This window comes from Lissotriton helveticus, chromosome 12 (genome assembly GCF_964261635.1).
Source record: "Lissotriton helveticus chromosome 12, aLisHel1.1, whole genome shotgun sequence".
In the NCBI taxonomy this organism is placed as follows: domain Eukaryota; kingdom Metazoa; phylum Chordata; class Amphibia; order Caudata; family Salamandridae; genus Lissotriton; species Lissotriton helveticus.
In genome coordinates this window covers 872934733-872959167 of record NC_136073.1, presented here as the reverse complement: position 1 = coordinate 872959167, position 24435 = coordinate 872934733, and the positions used below count along the sequence as shown (strand labels likewise).

At 48.8% G+C, this 24435-nt stretch overlaps 1 protein-coding gene across 1 annotated transcript in view; it reads left to right on the top strand.

The window, feature by feature from the left end:
- The first annotated feature begins 330 nt into the window (after positions 1-330).
- The window catches only part of TMEM38A (transmembrane protein 38A), a 58784-nt gene continuing 34679 nt past the window's right edge, over positions 331-24435 (top strand). Inside the window, exon 1 of the mRNA XM_078671306.1 lies at positions 331-525. Coding sequence (XP_078527432.1) covers positions 399-525 — 127 coding nt within the window. The 5' untranslated portion in view covers positions 331-398. The remainder of the gene's footprint in view (positions 526-24435) is intronic.

Sequence of the window (24435 nt, the reverse complement as noted above, 5' to 3'; positions counted from 1 at the left end):
CGCTGTCCAAGGGGCGACGTGATAACTGTGCGGGGACAGGACCAGTAGGCCAGTTACGACTGGGAGCGGCACGGGGGCAGACTGATAGTGGTCTAGGGGTGGCTGGGTAGACTGGGGGCGGGTTCACTGCGGTCCAGGGCCCTCCCCCTGACCAGGGGCAGAGGCTGGCATGAGGGTAGGGGTGGGAGCAGCTCTGGGGTCTGCCCAGCTGGTCAGGGGCGGGCAGAGGGGAGGGCTGATGCCAGCTGGGGGCGGGCAGGGTGGGCCGTGCCCAGCTGCTGGGGGGCGGGCCACACTGCGGGTGCCCCGCTCCCTGGCAGGGCCGCCCCCTCCGCCCTCTCACTCGGCCGCCACTCGGGCTCAGGGGCACACGGAGCGTCAGCGGGGACAGCGGAGCCATGGAAGACGTGCTGTCCGCCCTCAGCCTGGGGGACCTGGTGGCCTCCTTCGCCAAGCTGCCCATGTTCCCCGTCTTCGATGTGGCCTATTACATCGTCTCCATCCTCTACCTCAAGTATGAGCCAGGTGAGTGCATCCCCCTCGGGGACCCCCTCTACCTCAAGTACCCCTCGGGGACCCCCTTCTACCCCAAGTACCCCCTCGGGGACCCCTCTACCTCAATTATGAGCCAGGCCAGTGCCCCCTTGGGGACCCCCCTCTACCTCAAGTATGAGCCAGGCCAGTGCCCCCCCCCTCGGGGACCCCTCTACCTCAAGTATGAGCAAGGCCAGTGCCCCCCCCCCCCTCGGGGACCCCTCTACCTAGAGTATGAGCCAGGTCAGTGCCCCCCTCGGGAACCCCTTGACCTCAAGTATAATACAGACCAGTGCCCCCTCTGGGACCCCACTACCTCATGTACCCCCCTCGGGGACCCCTCTACCCCAAGTATGAGCCAGGTCAGTGCCCCCCTTGGGGACCCCCCTCTACCTCAAGTATGAGCCAGGTCAGTGCCCCCCTTGGGGACCCCCCTCTACCTCAAGTATGAGCCAGGTCAGTGCCCCCCTTGGGGACCCCCGTACCATAAGTATGAGGTCAGTGCCCCCCTCGGGGACCCCTCTACCTCATGTACCCCCCTCGGTGGACCCCTCTACCTCAAGTATGACCAAGCTCACCGGCCCCCTCACCACCCCCTCAGGGGACCCCTTTCTCTGAAGTATGAGCCAGGTCTACACGGAGGGCACCGCAATGCCCGTCTGTGCACACTAGCACAGGAGCAGCGCCAACCCACCCAAGGAGCATGCTCGCAATGCCAGTGTATGAAGGAGTGTGCCACCCATGCCACCCTGAGCAAATCACCACAGTAACAAAGCCGCACGAGCAGTGCCAACGTATGTAAAGGACGATCATGGCACTGCCAACCTCTGTAAACAAGAACAGGGTAACAGCGCTGCCAGGCCGTGTGCGTAGACCCAACAGAGCCATGCCACCCCAGCCCAGGAGGGAAGCAGTTCCAACCCCAGGGGGCACCGGAAAGGAACTGGCCGGCCTTACCAATGGAGCCCTGTGCGTGCCCTCCAGACACCGCGTGTCTGACGACAGGTGGTTCCTGCTGTGCCAGCCCGAGGGCCTCTCCTTGGAACCTTGTCCTGGGTGGTCGCCGCTGGCATTTCATGCTAAGCCACCCTGTTCAAGAATACGGTGCACCAATGGGGCACTTTTGGAACAACAAACTATCGTGTGAAAATCTGCACACGGTGACCCTCTCAAAAGCTGAAAGGAACGCGGGTCTATTCGAGGGCAACCCCCGCTTAAAGGATTTATTTGACTCTTTTATTCGTCTGCCAACGACCACTGTGAGTCAGGCGTAGAAACAACACAGCAGGGAAGAATCGCTGACACTGCAAAGCACTACAACAAAGCGCTTGGTTACAACAGCGCACCTGCAGCGCTATATACATCCACACAGGTTAATGTAAGTCAACGTCCGATAAACTCAGGGTTGGAAAGGAGAAATACAAGGCACTGAGAAAATATACATCTTAAAACATTTAAATACATGCTTTTCCTCAGAGCTGTTCATTGCTGAATAACCATTTAAAGTACCAAACAGAAGTGTCATGTTGGTTTCATTTTGAGTCACGCTCACCAGAGGCCCAGAGAAGCCCCTTCCAGGTTTGAGACCCCTGGCTGCATTCCAAGTTCGATCATATTCAAAATAATGGACATTTGTCTAAAACTGGCACTCCCCTTGGAGCTGAGGCTCACGCCGCATGGGCACCGACCACCCTCTGCGGCCCCCTGCAGCGAAGGGGCCCATCTGATCACATTGATTTCAATAAAACGAGGCACTTTTTAATGCAAATAATAGTTTTATGAGTAAACATGCTTTGCATGGATAATGAAAATGTTGGTAAAGCCGCGTGCTGTATTTAAACGCGCCTCAGAGAGGCCTGTGTCGGGGGGGGGGGGGGGAGGGGCTGCAAGGGGCAGACCCCCTGCCCACAGGAATGCCACCACCTGTCCTGAACTAATCACCCCTCCCGCCCCCCTCTGTAACAGGAGCCCCCCCTGCACTCGACAGGTGCCGCCTCGGGTTAGAAAGAGGAAACATCCTGCCGGGGCAGCTGCCCGGTCCTTATGTGAATGTCCTGCTGGTATAAACCTGTTATTAGTGCCTAAGTTAGTCAGCTTCTAAGCGCTACACGTTTATCTCAGCTAAAGTGGAGACGCGCGGGCTTTGCCGGAGACCACAAAGTTTTATCAAGAAGGAAGATAAGAATCCAAACAAGAGTTTGCAAGTTCCACAGTCCCCACTTTTTCCAAGCTTTGTTGCTTTCCCACCCCTCTGCCCCCATGTTGCCTTCACTTCTACTGTTGCTTCTTCCCGGCTTATTACCCCCTCCCCCGTTGCTTCCTCTAACTCATTAGCTTTTAAAAAACAAACAATGGTTTTGTGCGTTTTATTTCCCCTTTAGTTACCGATCCACCTCGGATTGGAAAATATAAAGGCTTTTTTCTCGGGATGCTGAGCTGCCCGGCTGAGAACCATTGGTATAGCCAGTAGGTCCCATAAGCAAGAGCTATTGGCTTTGCCAATGCTTGTTTTTCAGGGAAGGGCTAGCCACCAAGGGTTGAGATGCGGGAGGAGTAGCAGACTTGTAGTGTTGGCCTTCCCACCTTGTGTAGACACAAGCTGCTTTTCCAACAGAGCGCTGATACTTTTAAAGAGTTGCCATAAGTTGGCAGGGTATGCCCAGACGTGGGTCCCTTGCTCACTTTGCCACTGGATTCAAGAAAGCCTGGCTGATGAGGGGTGATTAGCCAGAAACCGGTCCCAGGATGCTTGCTTCTGGTCCAGGGAAGACATGTCTTATCAGTTCGGGCTGGACTGTTCCCATGAGGCAGAGGGTCAGACTGATTTGCATATGGCCATGTCTGAACTGGGATGGCGGAGTGAGCTAAAGAATGATGATGGATTAAACCCAGATCAGTTGACTTGGGGTGAGTGCTTGCACTGTTCAACACTCCGTCCACTATTCCCTTTAGTTTTACTTTTAAAGAGGCATCCCTTGTTCTGAGCGGGATTGCTAAACTCCTAATAGAACAGAGGGGGGCTTCTGTGCTGGCCTCATGCACATTCATGGAACTGCAGTGTTTACCAATTGCTAACAATTTACCTAGGGAGGCCTTTGGGCCCGCCCCTTTCAACCATTGGCTTTCTTCCAACAGCTGTTTACAGCCATTGGTTTGAGACTTTGTCAATGACGTCTTTGCTGAAAGCAATAGAGTATTCATCTTTCCCCTAATGCTATTGGCTATAAGAATGTATCTTTCTGCCTCCTTGCATTGAACTGCAAGAGGGACGACTTCACAACTATAACCCTCTCAGCCTGTTTCTACTGGCTCCATCCTGTGCGTCTCGCTTAAGCTGCATGTGTTAGCTCATTGAGCCCAGATTGGTTGGCTTTGCTAATGCTTATCTGTAAAGTAACAGCAGTATCAGCACTTCTCTGCAGGGTGGTTACACTTTTACTAGAGCGATAGTTGCACTTCTAAGCGAGCCCGTCATGCATTTAAAGGATCAACACGTGTATTTCTTACTAGGCCTGCTTTACCTGTAAAAACCTGAGGCGGGTCGGGGACAATCGATATTTGCCCGGCGGTATTGCCTCTGTGACCCTCTAGTTATTTAATCAAATGAAGAGGCAGGCGCTGGAGACTGGAAAGCAGGAAACAAGGTTTTTTATTCTCTCCGGAGGAGAACACAACGAAACGGACAGAAGGTATCGTTCTGAGGTGCTCTAACTGCATCCCTGAGGCCTGGCCTCTTATACACAAGTTTATCTTTTTATTGCATGTAACATATTCTCGTCGACACTTTGAGGTACAGAAAGACATCCTCAGATCCCCCTTTGGGCCCGTTCCCACACACATTTACAGTTGAAGTCCCCACCCTAGTCACAACAGGTGATGAGTATCACGCAGCTGGATATTCCGCCGATTCACGGAATGTGGGGGGTTTGATCGGATCTCATGGAGTGGGGGCTTTGATCAACCCGGGGATCCTTTGATGGGGGAAGCTTTCTATTGTACGGGGAGGGGCAAGGAATGGTATCGGCAGAGCTGGGTGTCGGCCTGGGAACGGGGAAGACAAAACGGGCACACAGGGAAAAAGGGGGTTTGCATCTTAGGGCCGGAGATCATGAAAGGGAAGCAGGGAGGTGTCGCGCTGGGAACAGGATGAGGGCCTGGGGCAGAGCAGCGCCGAAGAGGGGTTTATGACTCAAGGCAGGTGCAAGCAGGGGGTGGTCAGCGTGCAGGCTTAGTGAAGGCGAAGGGCTATGTCAGGGGCCAGCAGCATGCAAAAGGGTTCGCTCTGATCGGGGCATCTTAAAAAAATGGCGGGCGCGCACGACAAAAGTGTGGCATCAGGGGAAGAGGCAAGATGGCGCAGATAATGTTCACCAAAACGTACTAATTTTCAACAGTCCTCCCTTTAACATATTCAAGACATCTTGCTGGTTCATTTTCTACTCGGTCCTATTGTGGTGGGCATGAGAAAGAAAACGGTAGGAACCCTAGAGGAAAAGAGTTGTAAACAATACATTTTAACATTTCTAGTTTTTAGGAGGTGGGCCTATTTGATAAACTTTGATCAATTTGTTTAGCAGGAAAGTCATAGGAATGCAATACAAAAACGATTCTGTAGCGAGAGCAGCAAGCATATTTCATACTGTCAGGTTATTACATATATGTCAGGTTCGGATTGGAGCATGATCAATACAATGGCGGCTGGGAGAGAAATGAGGTCTAGCAGGAACGGCGATTGGGGATGTCAAATGTTCGAAGTTTATTCTTTGTTGCCTTTCGTTGGCGCTGTTGAGCACCGGCGGTGGAGCTACAAGTCCAGCTCTGTTCTAAGTTCTGCGTTGCAGGGCACGACCCTTTCCTCGCGTTACTGGTCGGAAAGGTCCTTTTCGCCCTGTGTCCTTTGAGGTGTTTGTCAGAAAGTTCAGATGGAAGAAGAGCGTACAAAACAGTCCATAGGGTAGGTCAGAGGAAAAGGGGGATGGAGCAAGGCCAAATTAGGAACAAACTAGGGGAACGAGAGACTTCAAATAGGCGGGCGTGTGACCGAATTCAGAGAGCGGGGACTTGTCGACAGACACTGGACATCGAGCAGGGGCATCAGGTCGACCCTTTCTTCTCATGTTGTCGAAAACAGTGCCTCGTCCTGCAGCTCTTTTCTGTCGTGGTCTCGCCTTGGCTAATGTCGCAGGTGTTCCTTAGTCTGTAGTCAGGCCTCGTGCTCCCACATCCGGTCCTTCTCTCCTCCAACAGCAGTACCCTTAAACAAGTTTGAAAAGACAGTCTTTAGAGAATTTGCAGATGAAGATAATCAAAAAGTCTATTTCTCTCCCAGCTCCAGGCAAAGAATGAAAAATGCCCGTTATATTAGTGTTCACAACTGGCATATGAATGACCGGTGACGGGCCTGTTGGATTTACTATGACTTTCCTTTACAATTATTTATTACAGTCACGACAGTTCATCTGATAGTGACCCACCTTCGTGAGACGAACCTGGCAAAGATATGCCGTTCTCTAGAGTTTTACATTTACAAAGGGTACTGTGAGTCGTCAACATAGTACTACACAGGTATTTTGCTGAGAGACGAACATGGCTAAACATTTCCTTTCTATCGATGCATCCTGCCTTTCAACTACTACGGGGTTCATTTCGATGATTTCTTTACCTTGGACTAGTCTGTTAACCTTGTAAAACATCACTCTGGATCCTACGTAACCTTTTACAGCCCGATTACTTAATTAGGAGGGACAGGGGTTTTATGGGGAACAACCAGGGACATAGGAAACTTGTGGTAAGGGCATAAATCGACCCATCTCTCACAACCGGAAATGAGGGGTAGTTTCATAATTCCAGTTTTTGGGCGGCTGATACAGGGGGGGTAATAGGGGTGATCATTTTTCTGGTTTGGGTATTGCGACAATTCGGGGAGGGGAGGGTCGCGTATTCTGAGGTCCTTGTTTTATACCATAGGAGCCGTCGACATGTAGTTCCCTTATTTCGGGCCAGATTAGGGAACCTCTGTCGTCTTACCTGTCCTTTCCCTTACGGCCCAACCTCGGTTTATTGACTTCTAGCGGAAAAGGAGAGGTAATGACGCGGCCTCGGGGTGATTGTATTAAAGACAAGTTTTTGTGCAAATACTGACGGTATTTGAAGCCAATTAGGTGGTGTGCTAGGGGTGGCAATCTGCCAATTTTGGGGCTAATCACTCGGAAGAGTGGGAGTGCAAAAATAGAGGGAGAGAGAGAGAGAGAGAGAGAGAGAGAGAGAGAGAGAGAGAGAGAGAGAGAGAGAGAGTGCAACGGCAGGCTAAATAGTACACGTGCAACAGAGAGGGTGGCGGTGTATTCAAGAAAGGCTATTTAGTGCATTACACAGTAAAGGGCATTCACGGGTCTGCGTTAGAATCTTGTAATCATGCAGTTTGAGCATTAGACAGGGTAGAGGGGACGTGCCTTGAGAAAAAGGAAAGAAGTAAGGAGGTACCATTTTGTCGCACTTCTCGCATTCTCGGTCCTTCGACCAGTTGGGTCGACGCCTCAGTCACACACACACATTCCCTCACAGTTTCGCATCATACGTGACATGGGTTCATTCGTCCGGTCTGGTTTAAGGGTGATCACTTTTTATCAGGTTGTGACTAGTCTTTCGGGTTTGTTCGATACGTGAGTAGTTTGCAGGCGCGCTTAGACACCACCTTGCGGTGCTAGTCCGCTTCGTGTATTAGACATGGCAAGGCTTCAGATCTTCGCCACACCTTGGCTGTAATCTCTGATGTAACCTGCAGAGGGAGGAAAAAGGGGGTGGGGGAGACAGCATTCGCGCATATTCAAACACATGGGTTCATAAGTCCTTTACTTACCTCTTACTCGTCTTTCCTCCTCGGGGCAGGGTCCCCGGGGATATGGTTTCTGGAGTCGAGGGGGGTAGTGTGTCCATATAGGTCGTGTGCGGGGAAACGTAAAAAGGTAACCGGAGGTGCTTAGTGCGAGGTATCTAGTCAAAGGATGTATCTCACTATCGGGATCCTTAAACCTCTTTCAACGCTGTGGCGTTCTAAGGTTCTTCGGTTCTTGGGTCAGCTCCGTTCCCTGATACTTTGGAACGTTGTACTTTATCACATTTACATTATTTCATTTCACCCTCCTTTTACATTCCCTCATTTACACCGTTCGTTTTACCCATCCTTGGAAGTCAAGGTCTTCCTCTACGCGAGAGTTCATGAGTCAGTCGCGTACTTTGAAGGCGGAGTGTCGTGTTGTCAATCCGATCCGTCCTCCAGGGCTGGGCAACCATCTTCTTTTAACCTTAAAGAGAGAGCAGAGTAGGGTGCACAGAAAAGAACTTTCCCACCGATCCCACATTTTTAAAATAAAGCATGCAATACCCGTCCATAGTTTCAAAAACTTTATTTTGCAAAATTATTTCAGCATGAGGATTATGAGGGTGCGGTCGTATTTGGCCGGTCGTGGCAATGGCTAAAGTGCGTACAGTGGGGGGTGTCGTTTGCAGCAATAAAAACATCGGAAAGTTTTACTCATTCATTTGTAAGAGACTAAAACGTCTATTAATTGGCTGGGGGTTCGGGGGCATTTATTTTATACATTTCTGAAGCATAATCATAACAGTGGTAATCAGATTTCCTATATGCATACCGTACGTGTGCGTCGTAAATGAGGTTTACATCAGTTATAAAAATATAATACACTGTACATTTGGAATCAACATTTGTAACGGGGACCCTTTCATACTGTTCGTCGAGTGAGTTCTCCTTGTCTTTTCTAGCCAAGTGTACAAAGGATCATATAAAATCTTAGAACATCAAGTTTATATTAGTGCGAAGGAACACCACGAGGTGTTCGTAAGTTCCGATTGATACCAGCGCCATTTTGGGCGGGGCCGGCTCAGTCCGGAAGCAGCATCAGGGGGAAATGTTTCCCATTACTGGCAGTTTGGACCAGAGTCCTTTTCGGCAGTTCTAGAATTCATGCTAACAGAAGGAGTGGCAATGTCATGTTTGTTTCGTTGGCGATCAAGGCAGCCGTCCCTTACCGGAAGCCTGCAAAGGCCGAAGGTTCCGCCGGGGACCTTTGTAGGATCTTCAAGGCTGCGGAGATGCCGTCGGAGATGGGGGCTCGTGCTCCAGGGGGCAAATGTTCGAGTTGTATTGCTGGTCAAAGTTACTCTAGTGGCCGGGGCCCGCCTTCCAGCGGACCCAGACGCCATTTTGAGGCCCTACAGGGGCCACTCTCGTCGAGTTTGCAAGAGTGGGAGAGATCCTTCGGAGTGAAAGGAAGAGGTCCCTGTTGTGTGAAAGCGGGACGTTCAGCTGGGGTGCAGCTGTGATGCCCCCACCCGGGGGGCGAGGGAGACTCGTTCGCATCGTCTCCTTCTCCCGGTGCACTCCATGCCGCTCCTTTTCATCGCCCCACATGAAGGTCTCTCCACATCCGGTGTCTCCCAAGTCCTGTGTTCAGTGCTGTGGGAGTATGGCCACCTGTGGCGCGCATTCGGCGCTGCACGAGTATCAGTGCAGTCATGGCAGGTTCGGTGTTCCGAAAATATGGCCACCATTGCACGTTCGGTGCTGCGCAAGTACTGGGGTGCCACCATGGTGTGTTCGGTGCTGTGGAAGTATTGGCACCATCGCCTGACTGGGGGTGTTCGGCGTCGGGCCGGGGGCTGGGAAACCTCCTATCGGTGGAGGTGGGAGAGGCTCGTCCGCGTCGCCTCTCCCTCCCAGCCCAACTTGGACAAATTGTGGTGGAGGTACGTGCAGGACATCCCGCCGTCCAGAGCTGCTGCGGCTGTTACGGAAGAGAAAAGGAAAAAAGGTGCCTCGTTCTCCTCTGGACATGTGGCGGGACTACTTAAGTCTATCCAGGCCCGTTGCGGCTGGCTGAGGAGACATGTGGCGGGACTACCTACAACTGCCCGGGCTGCTGGCTCCTGCCTCTCCTCCGGCTCCCCCATACGTTAAGATTTCCTGACCAAGAGTTGGCGGCCGGGCCCGCCTTATATGGGTTGCCGTTGGTTGGGCGTAGCCGTAACCCTGCCCTACTTTGGAAGGTTCCAGAATGAGGGGGGGGGGGGGGGCGAATGTTCTGTTTGACTTTCATTTTCTACAGTTTACCGTTATTATTCCTTGTTTGTTGTGTTAAATTAAAAGTTCAAGTTCATTAATGGTCTACGGATTTTGTTTTACCATTTCTTTCTTTTCAGGTTGTTTTTATGCTAAGTTTCTGCTAACAGAGGTTGAGTAACACGGAAACACGTGTAGAGGGATGACGCAGATTTGTACATTACATACACACAAACTCAGACGGGGGGACAGTACAAGTACGACATACAAAGACCCAAGACGAATATAAAACAGTTATTGGTCATAATTATCTCTTTCCGTCTGTGAATTTGAAACGAGGCTGGGTTCCCGTCTTGACGTTGCCCGACCTAGGAAAACTTGAGCATGCCGCTGAAATTGTCCTGGCGAAATCTGTGCCATCGGGCATAATCAAACGTGGTGGTTCTGTCTGGTCTGTCTATGTAAGTCGGGTTCTTCTTTGTCTCGCGCTTTTTCTTGTACTGCCGGTCTGTCGTTCCTGTCGGCCCTTTGCCTTTACTCACGCTCAGTAGAGTCGGGCATTGGGCTTTCCAGTGTCCGACATACCTACAAAAAGCGCATTGGGCTGGCCCTAAGTCTGGTCGTCTTTTGCATAGTGTCGGGGGATAAGTTGTGGGTAGCGATGTCCTGGGGTTGTCCTGTCGGTATATTTCTCTATTTGGTTTGTCCTCGTCTTTTCTCTGTCATTGCATAGCCTCTCTGCGCCACATACCGAGACTGTCGAGCATAATTGGCGTTGTCTTATTATTTCGAAGGGCTATTTCTAACGTTTCTATTTTATCAAGGTCAAAGGATCCTGCCAGTGGCCACTGTTTGTCTTGACTATCTTCGGTATACCTGTGCCACAATTTATTATAGGCTATGGTGACTAATCCATAGTTTATGAACATGTCCTTATTAGGGGTGCCTTCTAGTGGAGCTATATGGTCCACCTCTAATACTCGGTCCGGGCTAAACAGGCTATTAATCAGTGGGGAGAAGACAGACATGACGGCTCGTAACGAGGGACTAAAAAGTCAGCACTGCCTATCTTATCACTAGGTGCAAAGACCGGACAGAATATTTCTATTCAACGTTGTTTGCAGGCAGTGAATACCTCATGGATCAAAAATAATAAAAAAGACCAATAAATAACAATGGGGAGAATGAGTAGGTCCGCAAAGATCTGCGTTACCTACCCTTTTCACTATCTGCAAAAAGGGTGGTCTCTTCCCTGTTTGCAGACAGGGAATCTCCAGGAAACAATAGTTTTGCGAACAACAGTTCAGTTTCAAGTAATTATTGAGTGGGGGAGAAAAAATAAGCACGGCTGCTGCCCTACCTATCCTCCACTGCTTGCAAAGAGAGAGCCCGTTGTTTCTCCGTTTGTAGACAGTGAATCTCCAAATAAAATAAAAAGAGCAATACTAGTATTTTTAAACAATCAAACAAACAAGCAATTATTTCGCAACTTGTCGTGATTACACGACCTTACCCGGACCATGTGGACAGTTTCTTGTCTTCCGAATCCAGCGCCCGATCGTCCTCTTTTTCTCGTATTTCTCACGGCACTCCTGATGGTCCCCAGTCAGGACCGTAGATCACTCGAGAGAGGTCTGTTCGGAACTAGTGAAGTTCGGATGATCGGCTGCCAGACGAGGGTCTATTGGGCAAGAGCTCTCCCGATCGTTGCAGTCGTTCACTCTGTCGTCGGGACCTCTCCCACTGGATCCACGAGTCGCTGATGGGCCCCACGCTTGGGACGCCAATTGTAAAAACCTGAGGCGGGTCGGGGACAATCGATATTTGCCCGGCGGTATTGCCTCTGTGACCCTCTAGTTATTTAATCAAATGAAGAGGCAGGCGCTGGAGACTGGAAAGCAGGAAACAAGGTTTTTTATTCTCTCCGGAGGAGAACACAACGAAACGGACAGGAGGTATCGTTCTGAGGTGCTCTAACTGCATCCCTGAGGCCTGGCCTCTTATACACAAGTTTATCTTTTTATTGCATGTAACATATTCTCGTCGACACTTTGAGGTACAGAAAGACATCCTCAGATCCCCCTTTGGGCCCGTTCCCACACACATTTACAGTTGAAGTCCCCACCCTAGTCACAACAGGTGATGAGTATCACGCAGCTGGATATTCCGCCGATTCACGGAATGTGGGGGGTTTGATCGGATCTCATGGAGTGGGGGCTTTGATCAACCCGGGGATCCTTTGATGGGGGAAGCTTTCTATTGTACGGGGAGGGGCAAGGAATGGTATCGGCAGAGCTGGGTGTCGGCCTGGGAACGGGGAAGACAAAACGGGCACACAGGGAAAAAGGGGGTTTGCATCTTAGGGCCGGAGATCATGAAAGGGAAGCAGGGAGGTGTCGCGCTGGGAACAGGATGAGGGCCTGGGGCAGAGCAGCGCCGAAGAGGGGTTTATGACTCAAGGCAGGTGCAAGCAGGGGGTGGTCAGCGTGCAGGCTTAGTGAAGGCGAAGGGCTATGTCAGGGGCCAGCAGCATGTAAAAGGGTTCGCTCTGATCGGGGCATCTTAAAAAAATGGCGGGCGCGCACGACAAAAGTGTGGCATCAGGGGAAGAGGCAAGATGGCGCAGATAATGTTCACCAAAACGTACTAATTTTCAACATACCTTCAATGGTCCTAATCTAATCAGAGAGCACTTCATACCCAGGCTGGTGTACTGCCAAAGCAAAAACAACAGGTGATGGACAGAATGCAGAACAATGTCATACATTCACCTCAGTACAGAGATCTGGGCCTAAATCCATCGTTTTTTTTGCACACCATGCCATTCCAGTTTGAACCCTACCATATGCAAATCAGTCTTGACCCTGTGCCCCATAGGAACAGTCCAGCCCGAACTGCCAAGCCAGGTCCTCCCTGGACTGGAAACAAGCATCCTGGGACCGGTTTCGGGCTTTCACCCCTCTTCAGCCTGGATAGCTTGACTCCAGTGGCATGGAGAGCACGGGACTCACGTCTGAGCATACCCGTCCCACTCGGGGTGACAAATGCCAAAAACAACAGGTGATGGACAGAATGCAGAACAATGTCATACCTTCACCCCAGTACAGAGATCTGGGCCTAAATCCATCGTTTTTTTGCTCCCCATGCCATTTCAGCTTGGACACAGCCATATGCAAATCAGTCTTGACCCTGCGCCCAATGGGAACAGTCCAGCCCGAACTGCCAAGCCAGGTCCTCCCTGGACTGGAAACAAGCATCCAAGGACCTGTTTTGGGGTTTCACCCCTCTTCAGCCAGGATAGCTTGAATCCAGTGGCATGGAGAGCACGGGACTCAAGTCTGAGCATACCCGCCCCACTCGGGGGTGACAAATGCAAAAACAACAGGTGATGGACAGAATGCAGAACAATGTCATACATTCACCCCAAAGGGCAGTACTGCATCTCTAGCTAGCCCAGCCCTTCTTACCTGGGCTGCAGCACTTTAATAGGACAGTACTGGTACTTTGTGGCTGAGATGCTGTACTTGAATCCGCCAGCACTGGATTGTCTCAGCGCGCCTGTTCTACGTTGAATAGGAGCCGTGCTAATGTACCCCTTTCCTTGACAGTACTGCATCCTTCTGTACTGGAACACTCCCCTTGCTGCTCGGGGGGATGCTATTCCTCTAGTGACTCAGTGCCGCTACCTCTCCGTGGGGTTTTAATACCTTTAATAAGTCAGTAGGTTTTATGTCGAAATATGGACTACAGAAACATCATCCTAGCAAACCGGTATCAGCAATGCAGTAGTTCTAGCGTTGGCTGCCAGCCTTTTTGGCTTTGTCAATGCTTGTTTTGCTTCTTCATGATATTTTGCAAAACGTTATTATTGAGAAGCTGCCGGTCCAAACCTTAACAAAAATAAAGCAACACAAACAGTTGTTTAGTCTCAGAAAGCACACATTGCCATAATAATTCCTGGCGTAAGTGAAGTGCCTTGTGATTGGTTGGGCTGCTTGTGAGAGCCATCACTCACAGTGACGTCAGCCAATGGCGATGAACGTAACATAGCGTGCTAACAGAGCGGCAAGACATAATACAACTACTTAATGTAATGTGACATAGCACGACAACATTGTATACATAACCTAACAGCATAACAACATCTCACGTGACAGCATAGCATGACATAACATTCCATAACCTAACATATCACAACCACATAACATAGCAACGTTACACTGCAATGCTGTATATAACATGCCATAACATAACATCGTGACATAAAGTAATATGCAACCATGCAGCACGACAAGTAGCATAGCATGTTAAAATACCATAACATAACAACGCAGCATAAGATAACAATCTGTAACACACTGAGGCGTAACATAACATTACAGAACGTAACACAGCATAGCAGCATGATAAAATGTGGCATGGCATACCATTTCACCATAACCGAACGTGACGTAAGGATTGAACATGACATGGCGTCACCACGTGACGTAACACAGCAGGCAACGTCACTGTTAATGTACTCTCAGTGGTGTCCCAGCATCTGCCCGCAGCAAGTGCCCAGACAAGCATCGCCAAGCTCACTTAAAGGACCTAGAAGGGAATAAATAACCTGTCTGTCTCTTCAGGACAATGTTGGGGGGGGGGGGGGGGGTACTTGAGCCCCGCCCCTCCCGTGCTTTAATGGCTTGCCATTGGCTAGTGCCTGCCTCGGAGTTTGTGTTTTTGCCTGACTTGGCCCAGAGTGCTGAGGGAACATTAAATGTCTTTATAAGGTCGGACTGCGAGGCGCTCTGCTAGAAGAGGGGGAGGGGGGGGGGGCACGGAAGATAGCGCCTTGAGGCTGGACACTTGCCCTCTGGCTGGCACGGTTGGTGAAGGCAGGGGGCTCAAAAAGCCAGCGTGCTGTATCAGGCCGCCAGTCTGCCAGACATTTCACTCTACGTGTAATTCTGGATGAACGAGGCACGTTAACTGAGGTTTTAACAGTTTGAACAGGAGGGAGGGGGCGCTAGGACCCCCCCTCCCCTGTATCCATGAACCCCACCAGCATGTGCTGAATGCCTCTTCGCACCCCTAGGAAACCTGTCAAGTTCCCCGCTCCATGCACGATTTTTATTTTATTTGTTTATAAAGTTTTATATAGAGCTAGCTAGACCCGTGGGTATCAGAGCGCTTTACATACACGAAGTAAAAGAAAATTGCATAACATCGCAGGACATGAGGCTGCATAAAGATACAAGCAAAGGCATAAATAATTATGTGTACAGTGAGGGGAGAAAGACGCAGGTGGTTGAAAGGGTCAGATACCACCATCCTTGGAGGTCCAAGTGAGGGCGGAGGCCATTAGGTTATCGGTGCCTAGGTTGGTTGGCTTGGTCGTTAAAGTAATGTTTAACCCTTTGCGTGCTGGTGACGGAACCACTCCGTCACCAGTCACGGACGCGCTGTGCTAATGACAGAGTGGTTCCGTCACGGCCCGGCTGCCGCACCTGCGCGGCATCAATTCCGCGCCTGCGCTGAGCGTTCTATTGAGCGGGCGGGGCCGTGACGGAACCACTCCGTCACAAGCACAGTGCGCCCGTGGCCCGTGAAGGAGTGGTTCCGTCATGAGCATGGCGGCTCCGCCCGGCCCGCCCCCTCCCCCCGCGGCCAAGGGGTTAAGGAGAAGGAGTTTCAGGTCCTTTTTGAAGCAAGAGAAGGAGGGGTTGCATCTGAGGTCAGTGGGGAGTGCGTTCCACCTCCTGGGTACGTTACCAGAGAAAGATCGGCATTGGGTCGTTTTCCTTTTCAGTTTCGGGGGATGAAAAGAAGTGAGCTGGTGCTTCTCAGAGTTCTGGATTTTCCTGCTTTTACCAGTTTGCTGTTTAGGTAGTTGGGGGATTGGGCATAAAGGGCCTTGTGTGTGATGCAGACCAGTTTGTAAATACATCTACCTGCAGATGAGCGATGTGCTGCTCCAATTCAGGTTTATGTTTAATGTGGGGAATTTTAGTCTTATTTATTTCACTATAAAACAGGACTAAAAGTTCCCAAAATTCAAACAAAAATCTGGACTAGACCAGCAAATCACGCATGGACCTGGGAAAGTTGTCAGCTGCGCTAACAACCCTTGCGTGTGGCAACAGGAGTCAGTTCTCACTCTGCATGCCGGGACCATGAGCCCACACGCCCAGGGCTTTAAGTGGGATGAAAAAACTAGGGGTCTCTCTAAGGGGCGTGGCCAAGGTAATTAAGAGCATGGCTTAACAATACATAAGCTAAAAATCTATGCTTAGCATAGTGTGCCACCGACTTGTATTCTGCTGTCATTGCATCTAGATATATGATACAAGAAGTAACATCATACCCACAACTAGTCAGGACTATTGGCTTTGTCAATGGTTGTTAGTTACATAAGATAAATAAGCAGCTTGTATATAATGTTGAAAAAGCTTCTACTTAAAGCCCTGGTGACACCATGACAATGTTGCTGCTCCTGAGTCTCGAGAAGGGAAATCCAGAGAGAAAATGACTCTCTTTAGTGGATTTCCCTTCCCCTACAACGCTCACCTGGCATGACGTCATGCCATAACTTCTCCACTAGTGAGAAGAGCAGTGTGAGCAAGTGCACATGATGTGCCTGCTGTCACTGCAGTCCGGGGAAAAAAACGGAGCACCTGAAAAAACTGCCAGTGCTCAGCCCCCGGTGAGACCTGGCCCACTTAAAGCCCTGCACACGTCTATAATGCTAAAAGTGAAAGTGAAACTACTATAATGCAAAGTGCAGTTGGCTAAAATGTCAGCACTGGTTGAAGGTCACAGCGGCTCGTGACCACCCATCGAAGCACAACTGAAAGCCGGACACCCCACCTAAGCGATTTCTATAATTTGAACCTCAAAACATTGCCCAAAACTTCAGAAAGAAGTTTACATCATGCATAAATAATGAAATAATATTTAATTCACAAACAAGCAATATTCAGAACTAGAAATTTTAATTTTAATGGGAAGGTTGAGCTTTTCTAAATGTAGTTTTATTTCTAAAAGACGAAGCATTACTCTAGACTCTACAATATCACTTTGTCTGTTTTCTGCTGCTAGTGCGCGCTCTCTTTTTGTTGGTGCAGCGTGTTAAAGCTAGTTTCCGTTTGCTCTACTTGCTATGTTCCCACGAATCAAGATGAGGATTACAAATACTTTTTAGTCTTCAGTTTCAAATTCCTTCACGTTTACAGAGTGTTTTAAAATTTTCAATTCTGCTTTTTTATTTATATATACTTTATTCATCTGCTAATGTTATTTCATGTTCTAAACGTGGTGGACCCCCTGAGTAGGCATTGCAAACTTCAGGTCAAGAACCATTGGCCTATCACGTGACAAGGAGTCCCTCGGCACCCCTCAGGGCCCCGCGTGGCACCGTGACAGTCTGAGCAGCAGACACATGTGTGTCTCCTGATAAAACTGTCAGTGTGTCACAGTTGGAGGTGCGGGAGGGGGAGGGGAAGTTGGCCACAGTACTGCAAGTAGTGAAGGGGGAGGGGCAAATGAGGAACACCACCCTGGCTGCCCCCGCTCCCCGCCCCACTGCTTTCACTGAAACTTGTGTCCGTCTCCTCCTGCTGCGATCACTCAGCGGCAGCACAGAAACATGCACATGTTAAGGCAGCACCAACCACCATGGGAGACAAGTGCAGCTGAGTTGAGTTTAATGGAGTCCCGTTTGCCACCAGTTAGAGCCTGGGGTATCTCCCTTGAGTTTCACAGAGTCCTGATTTCCAACAGTTAGAGACTGGACGATCTACATTGAGTTTAACAAAGTCCTGACTGCCTCCGGTTAGACCCTGGAGTATGTCTGTTGAGTTTAACAAAGTCCTGACTGCCTCTGGTTAGACCCTGGAGTATCTCCGTTGAGTTTCACAAAGTCCTGACTGCCTCCGGTTAGACCCTGGAGTATCTCCGTTGAGTTTAAGAGAGTCTTGACTGGCTCCGGTTAGACCCTGGAGCATCTCCGTTGTGTTTAACAGAGTCCTGATTTCCAACAGTTGGAGACTGGACGATCTACATTGAGTTTAACAAAGTCCTGACTGCCTCTGGTTAGACCCTGGAGTATCTCTGTTGAGTTTAACAAAGTCCTGACTGCCTCTGGTTAGACCCTGGAGTATCTCCGTTGAGTTTCACAAAGTCCTAACTGCCTCTGGTTAGACGCTGGATCATCTCCGTTGAGTTTAACAGAGTCCTGACTGCCTCCGGTTAGACCCTGAAGTATCTCCGTTGAGTTAAAAAAAGTCCTGACTGCCTCCGGTTAGACCCTGGAGTATCTCCGTTGAGTTTAACAGAGTCCTGACTGCCTCCGGTTAGACCCTGGAGTATCTACGTTGAGTTTAACAAAGTCCTAACTGCCTCCGGTTAGACGCTGGAGCATCTCCGTTGAGTTTAACAGAGTCCTGACTGCCTCCGGTTAGACCCTGGAGTATCTCCGTTGAGTTTAACAAAGTCCTGACTGCCTCTGGTTAGACCCTGGAGTATCTCCGTTGAGTTTCACAAAGTCCTAACTGCCTCCGGTTAGACGCTGGAGCATCTCCGTTGAGTTTAACAGAGTCCTGACTGCCTCCGGTTAGACCCTGGAGTATCTCCGTTGAGTTAAAAAAAGTCCTGACTGCCTCCGGTTAGACCCTGGAGTATCTCCATTGAGTTTAACAGAGTCCTGACTGCCTCCGGTTAGACCCTGGAGTATCTACGTTGAGTTTAACAAAGTCCTGACTGCCTCTGGTTAGACCCTGGAGCATCTCCGTTGAGTTTAACAGAGTCCTGACTGCCTCCGGTTAGACCCTGGAGCATCTCCGTTGAGTTTAACAGAGTCCTGACTGCCTCCGGTTAGACCCTGGAGCATCTCCGTTGAGTTTAACAGAGTCCTGACTGCCTCCGGTTAGACCCTGGAGTATCTCCATTGAGTTTAACAGAGTCCTGACTGCCTCCGGTTAGACCCTGGAGTATTTACGTTGAGTTTAACAAAGTCCTGACTGCCTCCGGTTAGACCCTGGAGTATCTCTGTTGAGTTTAACAAAGTCCTGACTGCCTCCGGTTAGACCCTGGAGCATCTCCGTTGAGTTTAACAGAGTCCTGACTGCCTCCGGTTAGACCCTGGAGCATCTCCGTTGAGTTTAACAGAGTCCTGACTGCCTCCGGTTAGAACCTGGAGCATCTCCGTTGAGTTTAACAGAGTCCTGACTGCCTCCGGTTAGACCCTGGAGTATCTCCGTTGAGTTTAAAAAACTCCTGACTGCCTCCGGTTAGACCCTGGAGTATCTCCGTTGAGTTTAACAAAGTCCTGACTGCCTCCGGTTAGACCCTGGAGTATCTCCGTTGAGTTTAACGGTGTCCTGATTTCCACCAGTTACAGCCTGGAGCAACTCCATTAATTTCAGTAGAGTGCGGACGCTACCATCAGTTAGGGGTGTTCCTTCTGAGAGCCTTGAATGGAGGATACAGGTTATACAAGTAAGAGGTAGGGTTTTGGGGTCAATGCATACATACCATACGTAAAATGTGAGAAGTGTCCAGTCTACCTAGGGTGGTGTGTAGATGCAAAAACAACAATTGATGGACGGAATGTTGCACAATGGCAAAACATTCACCCCAGTCACAGATCTGGGTTTAATCCATTGTTATTTTGCTCACCAAGCCACCCCAGTTCAGACATGGCCATATGCAAATCAGTCTTGACCCTGTGCCTCATGGGAACAGTCCAGCCCGAACTGCCCAGCCATGTCTTCCCTGGACCGGAATCAAGCATCCTAGGACCGGTTTCTTGCTATCAGCCTTCATCAGCCAGGTAGCTTGATTCCAGTGGCATGGAGAGCACGGGACACACGTCTGAGCATACCCCTCCCACTCGGAGTGACAAAAGCAAAAACAACAACTGATGGACGGAATGTTGCACAATGGCAAACCATTCACCCCCAGTCACAGATCTGGGTTTAATCCATCGTTATTTTGCTCACCAAGCCACCCCAGTTCAGACATGGCCACATGCAAATCAGTCTTGACCCTGTGCCTCAGGGGAACAGTCCAGCCCGAACTGCCAAGCCATGTCTTCCCTGGACCGGAATCAAGCATCCTAGGACCGGTTTCTGGCTATCAGCCAGGATAGCTTGATTCCAGTGGCATGGAGAGCACAGGACTCACGTCTGAGCATACCCTTTCCACTCGGGGTGACAAATGCAAAAACAACAATTGATGGACGGAATGTTGCACAATGAAAAAACATTCATCCCCCAGTCACAGATCTGGGTTTAACCGCTTCCGTGCGGCGCCGATTCCCCCCCTGTGCTGGACATTCCACAACAGGGTGCGGTCGTGACGGAACCATTCCGTCATCAGCCCAGCTCAACCGTGACTGATGACGGAAGGGTTCCGTCACAAGCATCGAAGGGGTTAATCCATCGTTATTTTTCTCACCAAGCCACCCCAGTTCAGACATGGCCATATGCAAATCAGCCTTGACCCTGTGCCTCATGGGAACAGTCCAGCCCGAACTGCCAAGCCATGTCTTCCCTGGACCGGAATCAAGCATCCTAGGACCGGTTTCTGGCTTTCAGCCCTCATCAGCCAGGATAGCTTGATTCCAGTGGCATGGAGAGCACGGACTCACATCTGAGCATACCCGTCCCACTCAGGGTGACAAATGCAAAAACAACAATTGATGGACGGAATGTTGCACAATGGGTAAACATTCACCCCCCAGTCACAGATCTGGGTTTAATCCATCATTATTTTGCTTGGGGCAATGAGCTTCTTCTAGTGGCCCATGGGTGGTTCTAAAACTTAGGGTATGAAAAGTTGGGGTTTGAGTGGAAGGGGCAACAAGCAGGTAGGAAAGCAATGAGGAAGCAAGGTCAGATATGAGGGTCAAGAATGTAACAGGGGCATGAAAGGCGGGCAAGGGCCATACTTAAAGTGCTTTGAACCACAGAAAGTGCCTGAAAATCAATGGGCCCTCCCCTCACCACAGTCTGTCCCATTCAAGCACCTTGAGTCGTCAACGACATAGAGGAAGGACTCGAAGTAGAGAATTGCCTCTGCTCAGGGAACAAGGCTCTGATTGAAATATGGACCCCCCCCGTTTCCTTAAGAGTGGATGACTGTGCCATTTCTACACCAGTGTTCATTCTGGCATGAGGCACATTACAGAGCATGAACATGAGGGAACCTCAAACCAACCCCAACAGAATATACATGCCTTCTCAATGCACATTGTTGTGAAAATCAAGAGTGTTTTCCTCACATCAATGAGCTTGGTTCACCACTTGACTCCTCCCACTCAGGAAATGCTAAGCTTCCTGTTATCACGAGCCACAGATTCAGTCTGAGCCAGTTGGTGCCTTGTTTCATTGCCCAAGTGCTTCTGTCAGTAGCGAGTAGGACCATTGGAATTATGCGGCATGGAAATGCAAATTTTGCCTCATTACGGAGTACGTCTGTAGCACTATCATCTCAGTATTTTGATATTTAGCCAATCTTGATACAAAAAAGATCTGAATTCTACAAGGAGTACAAAGGTTTCTTACAAAAGAAAACTATGAGCTTTTATCAAACCACATTCAGTGTCATTCACCAAGAATTAAAGATTTTGTCCTGCATAGAAACACAGAAACACACTTTTTATTGCCACTGTCCCATTTATCTCCCAGAGTAATATTCGTTTTTTTAATTATTCAATGTTGCATTCAGCAGAAAACAAACCTACATGTTCCCAATTCATGTTAATAAAAGGAGTGCCTCTTTTATTCTGTGCACCTCAAATATGTTTCAAAAGTGGTCTTCAGTTACGGCTTTATTCCCTGTCCACTCTGTGGGCCTGCTGAAGTACCTCTGTCTATTAAGAATCCGCTCTGTGGAATAGTATTGTGCAATTCTGGAGTATAATGAAAGCGTGGCACTAGGAGTCACTGTACAAGAGACCAGGAGTAAGAAACAGGAGTTAGGGCCATATGTATCAAAATCCTCATTTGCGATTCTCAAATAGCGATTTTTTTGCAAATCGCTATTTAATTAAGAATCGCAAAACGTTATGTATGTAGGATTTGCAATAAAATGTGTAAATCCTACATATTCCTTAATTGCGAATCTCGAATTGCGATTCACAATTAAGGAATACCTCCCCATTCATTCCTATGGGCCTAGAGGCCCATAGGAATGACTGGGGAGACATTCTCAATTTGCGATTCGCAATTAGAGAATTGCAAATTGAGAATGCAATTTCAATGGTGCCAGGGTTTAAAAAGGACAACCTGTTGCACCCCTGAAGTAAGCATGGGTGCACATGTGGTGCAAATAAATGCCCTAAGGGCATGTATGTGCTTCACATCTCACTTTGAAAAGTGCAAAAAAGTGAATTTTTTAAAGAAATAGCAGATTACCACCAACTTGAAGTTGGTGGTAATTTACGTTTTCTTAAGGCCAAATTGCACTTTTTTGGTGCTACATACATTTCATTTAAAGAATCGCAAAATTTGCGATTCGTTAAATGCAATCGCAAAATAAGGAATCGCAAATTTTGAGATTCCTTATTTTGCATGCAGCTTTGCATCATACATACCACTAAGCAAAATTGCGATCGCAAACGCCAAAATTCTGTGAATTTCGGCATTTGCGATCACAATTTTGCTTGATACATATGGCCCTTAGCTCTTTGGGATTTCTCTACATTCTGGATCCCCAGTTACAACATTTACTGCCTTGTGATGGCGTCTATGCTATGGCATTAAACTGTCCCACTAATAAAACAAACAAATAACCACTATTTCACCCTGTTGGAATGTGTTTGAATGACTGTTTAATTGGATTGACTTTTAGACAAAAGTTCTTGACCATGCCAACATTTGGGGATATTGATTCAATTTGGACACTTTCACCTCTTTTGATTTAATACATGCATGCCACAATCACCAGTTAATAGATGCTATAATAACTTGTCTGAGGTGTTTGCCCCTACGGTACATCACACGTGCACTGTTGTTTTGCTTACTTTTGACCATTTTGAGCTAAAAACATTGTTTTGCTGAAATTTGGAAATTATGCAGCAGACAGCGGATTATGTGCAAACGTGCGGCAAATTTATTACACTGAAAACGCAGCTAATTGCATAGTTTGAGCGGCCCAGCAGAGCCTTAGGACATCCCTTAATATTGTACTGTATTGTAATTGTATTTATATTGGGTTTACTACCCGTGACGAGGCATTGAAGAGCTTTTCGGTGAGTAGCAGGCTACTCCGGAACCCAAAGCATTAGTGGTGGATTAGTACAGGGAAATATAAATTGCTAATTTGAGCGGTGGACATTGAATCTGTTAGTTTCATTGAATAGGATAAAGGAGGGATAGAGGGGGGAAGAGTAGTTGTTATGCTATACCATATTTGTTGTATAGTGCATGTACACCAAAAAGGTTTCTTGGCACTAGGGTAGAGAGAAGCGAAATCTAGCCAGAATTTTAGCCATATGCTTGTCTAAATAGCCAAGTTTTCAGGAGCCTCCTGAAGCTCATATCACTTGCTGCCGATCTAATTTCAGGCGGTATTGAGTTCCAGGTATGAGGACCTACCCCTGAAGCTCTTGCCACTGCCAAACTCTTTCGCTTGAATCTCGGGACCATTAGGAGCAGGGCTTTAAGTGAGATGAAAAAAGTGAGGGGTCTCTCAAAGGGGCGTGGTCAATGTCATTAAGGGCATGGCTTACACCACGAAAGCTAAAAAATTTTACTTAGCACAGTGTAACGCTCGACCTGTATTTTGCTGTTTCTGTCATTGCATCTAGATATATGATTCAAGTAAAATTACACCTACAAGAAGTCGGGACTGTTGGCTTTGTCAATGGTTGTTAGTTGCATAGGATAAATAGGCAGCAACTATGGCTTGCATATAATATTGAAAAAGCTTCCACTTAAAGCTCTGGTGACACCACAACGATGTTGCTGCGCCTGAGTTTCAAAAAGAGAAGGGGAATCCAGAGAGAAAATGACTCTTTAAAGGATTTCCCTTCCTCTACAACACTCACCTGTCATGACGTCACGACGCAACTTCTTCACTAGTGAGAAGTGAGCAGTGTGAACAGCGCACATCAATGTGCCGCTGTCACTGCAGGACCGCCTGCGCCAGGGCGAAACACAGAGCCCGATGGAGACCCGTTTCGGTCTCAGTCCCGGCGAGACCCGGCCCACTTAAAGCCCTGATTAGGAGGTTCATGTGGGCCGATCTGAAGATCGAAGATTTAAAAATCAGGATTTTGTTATGAAGTGATAAAAAAATGATGCAGCCTGTTTTGAAGATGGTACATTGAGCTACAGGGAGAGAGTGCAGTTTCTTCATGAGAGGTTTCATATGACAGCAGTGCCTGGATTGTCTAAAAAGACCAGTCTCGCCGCTTGATTTTGCGCCATTTGAAGTCTGTGATTAAGCCCAATTGAAGTTTTGATAGTGTTAATGTCCTGTTAATAAATTCCAATATTCTAGGTGGAAAGGGCGGCAGAACCGTGCAGAGTAGAGCCCTTGCTCTCCCACAGAGGAGAGAGCAGCTGGTCTCATGGGGGGAGGGACTAGTGGGGGTGGGAGGGGCGTATGAGGTTATGCAAATCTCTGTGATGAACAGGAGGGTGCTTTGCATGACAGCTCTCTCTTGCAGCACTCCCTGCCTTGTTTACACTCACCGAGGCCCCTTCCTTCGACCCCTGTTCCCCAGATGAAGCCGTCTGTACCAGGGATGCTCTTTATTTGCAGCAACTCCAAGATGATTTAAATATGACATATTTTTTCATTTCTCTGTGCAGGAGCACACACTGTGCTGCAGG